Here is a 12,060-nt window from a genome sequence, read left to right as displayed (position 1 = left end):
ACCCCACTCCAGGCTGTCACGTCATCACGTTGGGACGTAAACGCCTACGGCCGCGATGCCATACGCAGCGTCTGACGTCATGACGTAGAGCCTAGCAACCGCGCAGGCTCGCAGCCGACACCGTTATGGCCGCCGCCGCCCTGAGGAGGATGAGGGGAGCCCAGCAAGCGAAACTGCGGCCCAGGCCGGCCATCCAGGTCCCCGGAGGGCTGGCGCTGCTGCTGGTCCTGGCGCTTCTGCTCGCGTCCGCCACCATGTCCAGTGGTAAATGGGGCGCGGCGGTAGGGAGGTCGCGGGAAGACCGGGAGAGCCCGGGCGCGGAACGCCAAGACGGGCCCGGCCAGGGAACGGGCGCTTCCGAGTGTCCGGAGCAGGTGGCGATGTCTAGAGGGGCAGGGTCTCTACAGCCCCGACGAGGGAGAGTAGGCTGTCTGAAGGGGTCTGTGGAGGTGGGGTCTCCAAGAGGCCTGAGAAGTGGGGTTGAGAGCTGCAGGGACCCAGGCAGCGAGCGTGTAGATGGGCGGGGAGGGAGGAGTGGTGGTGGTGTCTAGAGAGTCTTGTAGAATGGGTTGCCACAGAGAATGGCGGTGATGCGGTCTCCAAGATTCCTTGGAGGTGTCGATTACAAACAAAAACAAAAACGCACAACTGTAAGAACTGTGAGTTTATTCAGTGTCTTACTGAAGGCTGTAGCGGGGGGAGCCAGTTTCTCAGTTCTGAGAAATTGTTCGAAGAGGTGAGGCAGGAGCCAGGTTAATGCATGAATTTTTTGCTGGGAAAAAAACATTTAGTCAAACATCAAAAGATTACTGCTCATCATAAAGAACAGACATCTGAAGTTCATAATTTTAGTACTTTGTATGGGAAGACGCAAGATTCTGGGGTTATTGAAATTCTTCCTTAGGTATGCATCTTACTTGTCTAGGACCCGTGTATCCAAAACAGAATACTTCATCCTGTTTTTCTCCATCCTGAGTTCCCCTCAGATCCACTGTAGGTGGGCAACTGCAGTGGCTAATAGCTTGACTCTTGTAGAACTGGAATGGCATGCAACGTTTTTTTTTCTTTTTTTTCTTTACAGAGATGGGAGTTAGGAGGGTCTAGAAGAGAGCACAGAGGGGACAGGTGCTGAGGAGACAGCCGAGAGTAGGAGGTGTGGTGTCTAGAGAGAGTCCCAAGGTCAGGTGCGGGTGCCCAGGGGTCTAGCTGGGCCAAGGGAAGGCGGGGCCTTTCCAGACCGGGTGAGATCAGCGGTAAAGACGAAGGTGGGTAGGGGCACTGACCGGACCGAGCCGATGGAATAATTTGGAGAGCGAAAGTGAAAGGAAAAGAGCTGTCTTTGAGTATTGGTGCATCTGTGAGGACTGGGAGGTTCTGGGGCTTGGTAAAGAGCCAGAATGCTGGGGCGTTGGACTCCTGAGGGGCTTGGGAGGAGAAGAGGAGTTCTGGGACAAGGGAGATTCTTTGTAAACATGGTTCCCCCTGCTTCATTTTAATGGATCTGTAGGATTTAAGTATTTATTTATTTTTTATTGAGGTATAATTGACATATTAGTTTCAGGTGTACAGCGTAATGATTTGATGTTTGCATACACTGTGATCACACATAAGTCTAGTTACCATCCATCACCACACATAGTTAACATTTTTTTCTTATAATGAGAACTTGTCAGATTTACTCTCTTAGCAACTTTCAGATATGCAGTACAGTATTACTAACTATAGTCACCGTGCTGTACATTGCATCCCCATGACTTATTTTATAAGTGGAAGTTTGTACCTTTTGATTGCCTTCACCTCCACCCTGCCTCTGTTCCCTCCAACCACCATTCTGTTCTCTGTATTTATGAGTTTAGCTTTTTTATTTGTTTTTATTTGTTTTGTTTTGGTTTTTAGATTCCACATGTAAATGAAACCATATATCTGTCTTTCTCTGACGGACGTATTTCACGTAGCATAATGCCCTCAAGATCCATCCGTGTTGTTGCAAATGGCAAGATTCCATTCTCTTTTGTGGCTGAATGATAATCCACTGTGTATGTGTACCACAACTTCTTTATCCATTCATTGATCCATGGGCGCTTAGGTTGTTTCCATATCTTGGCTATTGTAAATAGTGCTGCACGATTAAGTATTCCTTTTCTTAGAAATGTTACATTGTGAATCAAGGTATTGAAGGCTTTATTGAGAAAAGAGGAAACCTGTAGACCAGGACCTGAGACTTAGGGGGAACAAATCCACTAGTAAGAATTTATAATGATTAAGCAGTATCTTGTTTAGTAGTCCCTTTTTTATTTCAGGCCAAGACACGATCCTGCTTTTTCTGCCTAAATCTTGTTTGAGTTCAGATGAAAAACAGTATGAATGGGATAGTGTTCATTTATTTGCCAACAGGGGCTGTCTAGCCATACATTCCTGTACTACAGTGCTGCGGTTACTTACTTGGGTTTCCCCAGCAGCAGTGAGGGCAGGGCACCTGGACCACCCTCCCAGAAGTGTTTGTAAGTCTGTGGGAAAGGACTGTGGCCCATTTTCCCAAGGCCCTTTCATCGTTAGTAAAATATAATGAGGATTTCTCTGGTTGATGCAGATACTCCTGTTCCTAAAGTACTTAAGTAGCATGGTTGTTTTGGTCATTTAATCGTCTAAGAAAAAACTGACATTTAAGCATTTATATTTCTTGCTGGAGTGCTTAAGACATACAGTTTGGGGAATATGTAGCTGGTAACTGTAGTTTCAAAAACAACTTTTTCTCTTAAGAGATGGTTGAAAATTTTCTGATGTGTGGGTAAGCGAGGGTGAGTGTGGAGTATTAAGGTGTCCTCTTGTCTTTTTTTATTTGTTAGGGCCCCATAAACATTGCTCCAACTATACTGGGACATTTCAGGGAATGGTTTTCTTTTATTAAGTTTTTGTATATATCAATTTTAAAATCAGATTATTCCCTACTGAAAATAACTTAAATGAAAACTAACGTGTATGCTTTTAATAGGGAAGCAGCTCCATTGTAGTACAGTGTAGCATGTGTAAAGCTTTGGGTAATATAAATGTTCTTTGTAAGTGTGCCTTATGGTAAAGTGATTTCAAAGTAATTACTCTTGTAATAAGAAAATTAAAGTCTAGCTAGACTATATTGCATTCCAAACGTCAAGTAAGCATAGGAAGTTAGAAAGTTTCCATATCAGATTTATTTAAACTTGTTCCATATTAGGTTTCTTAAAATTTCAGTGCTTGGGTGTATTCTTGGCAATCTGTAAGACTTTTTACAGATGTTTTTGTTTTGATAAAGTTTAAAAAATTAATGTAAGTGTTATTTTGGATCACTGGATGCTCACCGTATGACCTAGTCTTGCCATGCCATTTCAAAAGTGCCTACTTTCTACATTGACCATCATATTGCTCCTAGATGTTGCCTAAATTTATTTAATGTGTAATGTATTTAATTTTTAAGGCATTATTTCCCAGAATTCAGTGTGTGAATGAATTCTCAGGGTCTTCTGCATTCTTGTTTGAGAAATATTGATATATAGTTTATTTTAAGGCAGTTTTTAAAAAGGTACCAGTAGGAGAGAATTAAATTAAAAAATTTTAATTTTTAAACTGTTAAGTTTTAACTAGAGAGGTAATATCAAATAGGAAAGGGTAGAAATGGAACATACATCAATATTTAGAAGTCTAAAGTTATATATATATATATATATATATATATATATATAAACTCAAACAATTAAATCCATAAAGTCATAGTTATCACTTTGTTCTGAATACTCTTTATAGCTGACTGGATCAACCTCTTTCATTTGAAGGAGTGGCAGTCCAGGAGGTTGATCTAATTTACATCAAATGTTTCAGATGAAGTCCTAGTTTGTTTTCTTGTATATAACATCCACGTGTTTTTGTTTTTTTTTTGCTGCGTTTCACGGCATGTGGTATCTTAGTTCCCCAACTAGGGATCGAACCCTTGACCTCTGCAGTGGAAGCGCCGAGTCTTAACCACTGACCGCTAGGGAAGTCCCAACTTCCACATTTTTACTCCTTGAACAGTATTTATTAACTCTGCTCCTACTTGGTGCTAGGTACTGGAGTTACAACAACAAATAGGGTGATGTTGGAGATATCCTTAGCAGAGTGGTGGGGTTTTACCTGGCTGAGAACTATGAGAAAGGCTTTTCAGAGGGTGTAGTAGGTGCAAAAACGCTACTTGGGAAGCAGTGTAGGATTTGTGGTGAGAGTTGAGCATTTTCAATAAATATTTATTGAATGCTTGCTATCTGTTAAGTAGGCAGTGGGGATAGAATAGTTAGGAAGATTAGTAGGAGATAACAGCATTGAGATAACGGGGACCAGATCATATAGGATCTTATAGGCTATTATAAAGACTTTGAATTTCACTCTTGAGAGAAATGGAGAGCTACTAGATGGTTTTAAGCAGAGGAGTAACGTCATCTAAGTTAAGTTTTTACAGGATGACTCTGGCTGTTACGTTGAGAGTGGACACTAGGGGTTAAGGTAGAAGCAGACAGATCATTTAGAAGACTACCATAATAATCCAGGTGAGATTGTGGTGGCTTCGGCTAGGCAGTAGCAATGGAGGGGTGAAAACTCTTCAAATTCTGCATATATTTTGAAGGCAGAGAAACAGATTGGATGTGGGGTGTTAAAATAATGACTCCAAGGCTTTTGGCTTGAGTAACAGAAAAATGGAGTTGCCATTAACTGAGAGGGAGACTATAGATAGAACAAGTTTTTGTTTTTGTTTGTTTGTTTTTTCTTTTTGGAGTGGGGAGTAAAAATGCATTTCTTTAACCTTTTCATTCTGAAATAATTGTAGATTCACTTGCAGTTGTAAGAAATAAAATACAGAAATTCTGTGTACCCTTCACCCAGTTTTTCCCAGTGATAACATCCTGCAGAACTGTAGTACAAAATCACAACCAGGATACTGATATCGATACAATCAAGATACAGAGCATTTCCATCACCATAAGGATCTTTCCTGTTGCTGTTTTATAGTCACCCTCACTTTCTTCCTATCCCTACTCCCTCCTGAAATCCTGGCAACCACTAATCTTTTTTATTTCTATAATATTATCATTTTGTGAATGTGATATATGGGATCATATGGTATGTAACTTTTTGGGATTGGCTTTTTTCACCTAGCATAATTCTCGGGAGATTCTTCTAAGTTGTTTCATTTGTCTATAGTTTGTTCCTTTTAATTGCTGAGTAATATTCCATGGTATGGATGTACTACACTTTGTTTAACCATTCATCCATTGAAGGACATCTGGGTTGTTTCCAGTTTTTGGCTATTATGAATAAGGCTGCTATAAACATTTATGAACAGAATTTTATGTGAACATAAGTTTTCATTTCTCTGGGATAAATGCCCAGGACTGTAACTGCTGGGTCATATGGTTGTTGCACATTTAGTTTTTTAAGAAACTGCCAAGCCGTTTTCTGGAATGGTCGTCCTATTTTACATTACCAGCAGCAACGTATGAGTGATCTTGTTTCTCTGCATCCTTGCCAACATTTGGCATTGTCATTATTTTTTATTTTAGCCATTCTGATAGGTGTGCAGTGATATCTCATTGAGGTTTTTTTAAAAAAATTAATTAATTAATTAATTTTTGGCTGTGTTGGGTCTTCGTTGCTGTGTGCAGGCTTTCTCTAGTTGGGGTGAGCGGGGGCTACTCTTCGTTGAGGTGCATGGGCTTCTCATTGTTGTGGCTTCTCTTGTTGCGGAGCACAGGCTGTAGGTGCACAGGCTTCAGTAGTTGTGGGACGTGGGCTCAGTAGTTGTGGCTCACGGGCTCTAGAGCGCAGGCTCAGTAGTTGTGGCACACGGGCTTAGTTGCTCCGCGGCATGTGGGATCTTCCCGGGCCAGAGCTCGAACCCGTGTCCCCTGCATTGGTAGGTGGATTCTTAACCACTGCGCCACCAGGGAAGTCCTAAAGTTGATTTCTATTTGCTAATATTTTGTTAAGGATTTTTTCATTTCTGTTCATGAAAGATATCAGTCTGTAATTTTCTTATTCTGTAGTGGCTTTGGTTTTGGTATCAGGATAATAATATTAGCTTCATAAAATGAATTGTGAAGTGTTCCCTCCTCTGCAAGTCTCTGGAAGAGATTGTGTAGAATTGGTGTTAATTCTTCATTAAACATTTGGTAGAATTCTCCAGTGAAACCATCTAGGCCAGGAGATTTGATTTTGGGGAGTTTTAAAATTAAAAATTCAGTTTCCTTAATAGTTAAAGGGCTATTCAAATTATGTATTTTGTATGGGGTAAATTGTGGTACTTCGTGTTGTCAAGACTCTGGTCTTAAACTTTCTCTTTTAGTTGGCTTTTTATGACATTGCTCTGGCAGGGGAGGTGGGGATTGGTGCACATTACTGGCAGGTAGAGCTAGAAATCTAGGGTCTCCACTTGATCTGTGTTGACACCTGAAGGGTGGTGGTGGTCCTGTTAGTTCTGGGCAGGGGTGGGAGTTTTGGCTCCCCTCATGGTCTGCACTGAAATATTGTTGGGGGTGGCCTCATTACTGCTAGACCATGGTTAAAGTCTTGACTGTTCACTAGGCCTCCTCTGACATCATCCTATTGTGGAGGGGAAAGGGCACCTCATTACAGCTTGGTGAGGGTGGAAATCTAGGCTCCCCACTCGGTCTTTGCTGGTGTAGGTGTGAGTGGAGCCACAGTTTTTTCTGTGTTGTTTGCTTGGAGTAGAGCAGTCACTGTCTAGAAGTTTTCTTTCTTGCTAGGCTGCCTCTCTCCTGATCTCCTGGCAAGAGAGAGCAGGCTTTTTGGGTGGCCCTTTTTGTCCATACCCCTGGTGTTTCCAGGTTGCTGGGCTCTTCAGCTCAAGTCTGGAATACGTCAGGTAAAAAGAAAATCCAGAAAAGTCACCACTGGGTTGTTTCTCATGTCCTGAGGTCTCTAAACACTCTGCCTTATTCTTTCCACCTTTCAGAGTCGTCTTATGTTATTTTATATGTAATATGCAGGGTTTTAATTTGTTTTTAGTGGGCAGAATAGGGAAAAATACATCTACTCCATCTTCCTGGAAGTCAAAGTCAGAATTCATTTTGAACATGTTAATTTGAATGACAGACGTCTAAGAGGAGATGTCAGGGAGGCAGTTGGACTTATGAGCCTAGAGTTCTGGTAGTACATGGAAGTTCTCTTCTGATGGCTTCATTTTTCTCAGAGAAGTTAGGAAGTGATGTTAGCCTTTAAAAATGAGGACAACAGAGAAGGTGTTAGAAGTTTGAGGACAGAGGAAAATGTGAATGGTCTACTAAGGGAGTAGAAGGGTGAACGGACTAGGAAAATACAGTATAATTGCTGACAGCATTACACGTATATCTTAGTTTTGGGCATTGAATTTAAAATGAAATAAAAAAAATGAAAAAATGAAAAAATTAAAAAGAAATAAATTGAAATAAAAAATGAAATATTCATCAGATAACAATTGCCTTGCCAGATGGTAACAACTTAAGCAGCATAAGAGACCTACTGCATTACATAGCCTGCCACTGTAAGAAAAAGAAAAGAAAGAATAGAGAGGGGTTTGACTTTAGGTCACAGTGGCAAAGTTCACACAGAGCTTGTACCCTCTGTTTTCATTTCACAGAGGTTTGACTTCAGTACCCAGACTCTACCCCAACCCCAGAACAGAAAGACAGGTGGCTGATCCTAGCTTAGTGAAAAATTTAGGTATATGTGCTTCTAGCTTGGTGGAGATAAATATGAAGATTTCAGTTTAATGTTCTCTATTTACTTATTTTAGCTCTATCACAGGCTGATTCGCCGAGCCAGACTGTACTCAAGACACATGTTTCTTCTCCAAATACGAATGCTTTAACAAATGAAAACCAAACCAAACCTTCTATTTCCCAAATCAGCACCACTCTCCCTCCCACAACTAGTACAGAAAAAAGTGGAGTGGCATCTCTGTCCCCTCATCCCTCGCCTACTACTTCTCTGTCCCAAGAGGAAGCTGATAACAATGAAGATCCTAGCATAGAGGAGGAGGATCTTCTCACACTGAATAGTTCTCCGTCCACTGCCAAAGACACTCTGGACAATGGAGATTATGGAGAACCAGACTACGACTGGACCACCAGCCCCCGGGACGATGAGTCCAATGAGGCCTTGGAAGAAAACAGGAGCTATATGGAAATTGAACAGTCAGTGAGACCTTTTAAGACCCCACCCTCAAATATAGAAGAAGAAGATAGCCATTTCTTTTTCCATCTTATTATTTTTGCTTTTTGTATTGCTGTTGTTTATATTACATATCACAACAAAAGGAAGGTAAGTTTGGGATTTTTCACCCCCTCTAGTTGCCCTCTATCATCTCAGTCATATTTCTTATTAATACTTTTGCTGATTCAGAGTTTTTTCTTTTTTGGTCAGGTTTCAATTGATGGTAAAATATCAAGATGTCTCATGTCAGTTTATAAATCTGTGGTGTATTTTAACAAATGAAAGACAGAATGCTTTACTACATGTGCTTCTAAAAAAAGAAGCCAAAATATTTTTATAGAGCAAAATCAAAGCCCAGTGATTTTTTTAAAAAAAGGTTTTGTATCTTAACTTAGCATTGCTACTTCATTGGGAGTACTTGTGGAGAGAGATTGTTAATTTAGGACTTCTAATTTATTAAGCACTGAACTTAATGATATTTTGATAACTTTTTTCCCTGGTTGTTAAAGTATTACATGTCTTTTTTAGGGACACAGAAAAGTGTAGAAAAGAAAATATAAGCTACTACCCAAAGCTGAGCATTATTAATATTTTGGTATATTTCTGGTCTGTAAATGTGTGTATAGTTCAGACATATATGTGTATGTTAATTTTTAAATGAATTTGATTATTTCATGTAGAGTTTTGTATCTTGCCTTTTACCTAACAAATCATGAGCATTTTTCATATCATTAATAATCTTTAAAAACATGATTTAATAGCTACATAATTTATTTGGCTATTTTCCTGCTGAGTATTTAGATAGTTTTCAATTTTTGGTTCAGAAATAATATTGTGATGAACACTGCTGTACTGGAATTGGTGTGTTGGACTACATGAGGCAGAGGAGGCATAAATAGGACTGGATGGATAATTTAGTGTGAGGGTTCATCTGGGCACTGTGTAGTCCCAGAGCTAAATAGTTAAGCTTTTTAAACATTTAAAGGGAGATCAAGCACAATGCCCTTTTTAATACTTATTGGCCAGGAAATCTCAGTCTTGACTTTGTTGTACCTTGCTTTGTCATTCCTGGCAGCCACCTTCCCCTTTGGGACCTTTTTCTCACTTGCGAAATGATAGAACTGGACCAGAGAATTTCACAATGCCTTCCAGCTTTGAGAATCAGTGATTCTAATATTTTGCTTGTTGTTTTGACTTAGAAAACAAGCAGACAAACCCTTTGGTTATTTGTGGTTTAGTGGTCTATCACTAGCTCTGTAAATATTTGTAGATGGACAAAATTTTGAATGCCAGTGATATTTTATTCCAGTGTTTAGTGTTGGACCATCTCTATTATAAATACCTAAGGGACTTGTTAAACAGGTAGGTTCCTGGACTCCACTGCAATCTGCTAACTCATCTCTGAAGAGAGAGGCCAGGAATCAGTCTTTAATAGGCATTCCTATGTACATTAAAATTTAAAAAGCACTGTCTCACCTTGTTTACAAGATGGAAAACAAAGTAGCCCTTTTGTTGACATTTTACTTTTGTATTTGGGAACCTAGGAGAGAGATACTTCACTTGTTATAAAAAACTTTCAGCATGTTCTCTATTTTCTTTTTTGCATATCTGATTTATTTTGCTTTATTCCAGATTTTCCTTCTGGTTCAAAGCAGGAAATGGCGTGATGGTCTTTGTTCCAAAACAGTGGAATATCATCGTCTAGACCAGAATGTTAATGAGGCAATGCCTTCTCTGAAGATTACCAATGATTATATATTTTAAAGCACTGTGATTTGCGTTTGCTTATTACGTAATTTTATTTGCTTGACTTTTTATATGATATTGTGCAGATGTTCACCATTGGCAGTTAGTACTTAAATGAGAGGTGGGCCTCTCTTTATTTTGCCTTGGTGCTTTGGAAGTTAAGTATCATGAACAAGGAGTATATAATTTTTTTATCTACATTTTTAGAGTTGAATTCAATCAGGTGTCCAAAATGTGGAGCTAAGCATTACCTGTTTTTATTGTTTTAGATTTCTTTATTGTGCTTTTTCTGGAAGTGTTAGTAATGCTACTTTTAAAAGATCCCAAACTTACAATTAAATTCTAACACATCTGATACTGCTGATTCAGATTCTCTTTCTGCCATCCAAATACTGTTTCTTAAGCACACATTTCTTTGTGCTGTCAAACTGTATCTGTGTATGTAAGGATGTATGTAATAATGCTTTATATATAAGTAACATTTTTTTCTTCCAGGAAAATTGCTTTGGATATTTTTGGGTAACTTCTACATAATTTATTATTGCTCATTCTGACCACAATTTTAAGTAACACATTAATAAATTTGTCTAGAAATTTTGGCAGTAGAGACTCTGCAGTTTGCAGTGGACATAAATAAAATGTTATAGAGAGCATTTTTTGGTTTGAATTACTGAATTAAATTTAGAGGTAGAAATTGTCATAAAATTTTAAATACGTGAATAATTGCTTTTACTTAGCAACTGATTGTAGTATGGGTTTCTCCAAGCTTTCAAGCTAGGGGCAGAGTTTAAAATTATACCATATTTGTTCACTTGTTTATTTTTTTGTAGTAAGTTTGAATAAATTTTAGGGGCCATGTCACTTAAATAATATTGTATCTAAGTCTTTCAAATTAAAATTATACCTGAATGAAGTTGTTTGTATACATGAAGGATATATGTGTACGCTGACTCTTTCTCCCCCTGTATTTGTTTTGTTTTCTTGTTCTTTTTTAATAGAAACTGGAAATTATTTACTGTATTTAATTTTAGCCTGTCTTTCTATCATAAGGAGTTGATCAATATGTAAATATGTGATTTGAAACCTGGTTGACTTCTTACAAGTGTCACGACAACTTTTTAGAAAACATAACCCCTAATATATGTTAAACACCACTCACAAAGCCCGGATGAGCCAGTGGGCATGCGGTTTGTGTAGAGATGGAAGAGGCAGGGCAGTCCATTGTTGCTCTCGGGTGGACAATTTACTGTTATAATAAGGAAGGGGGGGCTTACCTGGTGGCGCACTGGTTGGGAGCCCGCCTGCCAGTGCAGGGGTCACGGGTTCGGGTCCTGGTCCAGGAGGATCCCACATGCCGCAGGGCAACTAAGCCTGGGCTGTATAACTTTAAAAAAAAAAAAAAAAAATAAGGAAGGGAAGCAGAGTGGAAATACACCTGAACTGATTTATTGCAGTAATTTTTTTCATATCTGAAATTGTATTATTTAATATTTTGAATAAGATTTTAAAAAATAAATGGCAAAGGTATAAATCCATGATTTTATAATGTGTTTCATTTTAATGATGGCATGGGGTCCTTCATTTGGGTGGTGACAGATGGGTAGTGCTGTGTCTGGGAGGAAGGTAAGCTGAATAGCTTGCTTTTATTCCTTTTAGCAATAGGACTGTGCTTCTATGAATTCCACGTACATTTCTAGATCTTACTTTAGGTCTAGTTTACTGTTATGTACTGAAGTTTATTGAAAACTGTAGCAAAGTAGGATTGCAAAGAAAAGTAAAGCAGCTAAATCAATGTGCACTTCTAGCATCCTAGCTTCCCTGTTGTCTCCCTGTTGAAGCCCCCCGATCCTGGAGGATCATCCCCCTTAGTGGATCTGGTGTTCTTGGGTGCTTCCTGATGGCACAGTCTTTGCTACCCGTGTCCCAGTGCTGCAATCAAGTAGCCTCTGACTTTTGGAGCATCAGACTGTACGTTGATTTAAAATGCTGCCAGTGTCTTACAGAGGCACCCAAGCCACTGGTCTATAAATGTGTATATAATTCACACATATGTGTATGTTAACAATTTTTAAATGAATTTGACCTCTATAGCGTTTTGTA

The 12,060-nt window shown here is 39.3% G+C and overlaps 1 protein-coding gene and 1 long non-coding RNA gene across 2 annotated transcripts in view; one reads left to right on the top strand and one right to left on the bottom strand.

Moving 5' to 3' along the window:
• Nucleotides 1–12,060, bottom strand: part of LOC309622826 — a 377,150-nt gene that overhangs the window by 266,577 nt on the left and 98,513 nt on the right. The window lies entirely within an intron of this gene.
• Nucleotides 83–11,506, top strand: LOC309622806 (keratinocyte-associated transmembrane protein 2). The gene is made up of 3 exons (XM_082379004.1): nt 83–264; nt 7,796–8,322; nt 9,847–11,506. The coding sequence occupies exons 1-3, from the start codon at nt 126–128 to the stop codon at nt 9,976–9,978; spliced, it is 798 nt and encodes a 265-aa protein (XP_082235130.1). The 5' UTR covers nt 83–125; the 3' UTR covers nt 9,979–11,506.

Source organism: Balaenoptera borealis (assembly GCF_965194805.1).
Source record: "Balaenoptera borealis genome assembly, chromosome: 2".
NCBI classification, from domain to species: domain Eukaryota; kingdom Metazoa; phylum Chordata; class Mammalia; order Artiodactyla; family Balaenopteridae; genus Balaenoptera; species Balaenoptera borealis.
This window is presented reverse-complemented; position numbering and strand designations above follow the sequence as displayed.

Excerpts from the sequence above, each read along its gene's own strand:
- LOC309622806 (XM_082379004.1), top strand. The coding sequence starts at position 126 with ATGGCCGCCGCCGCCCTGAGGAGGATGAGGGGAGCCCAGCAAGCGAAA. Across the intron at positions 265-7,795 it reads GTCCGCCACCATGTCCAGTG|CTCTATCACAGGCTGATTCG; the intron begins GTAAATGGGGCG and ends TACTTATTTTAG. Across the intron at positions 8,323-9,846 it reads CATATCACAACAAAAGGAAG|ATTTTCCTTCTGGTTCAAAG; the intron begins GTAAGTTTGGGA and ends GCTTTATTCCAG.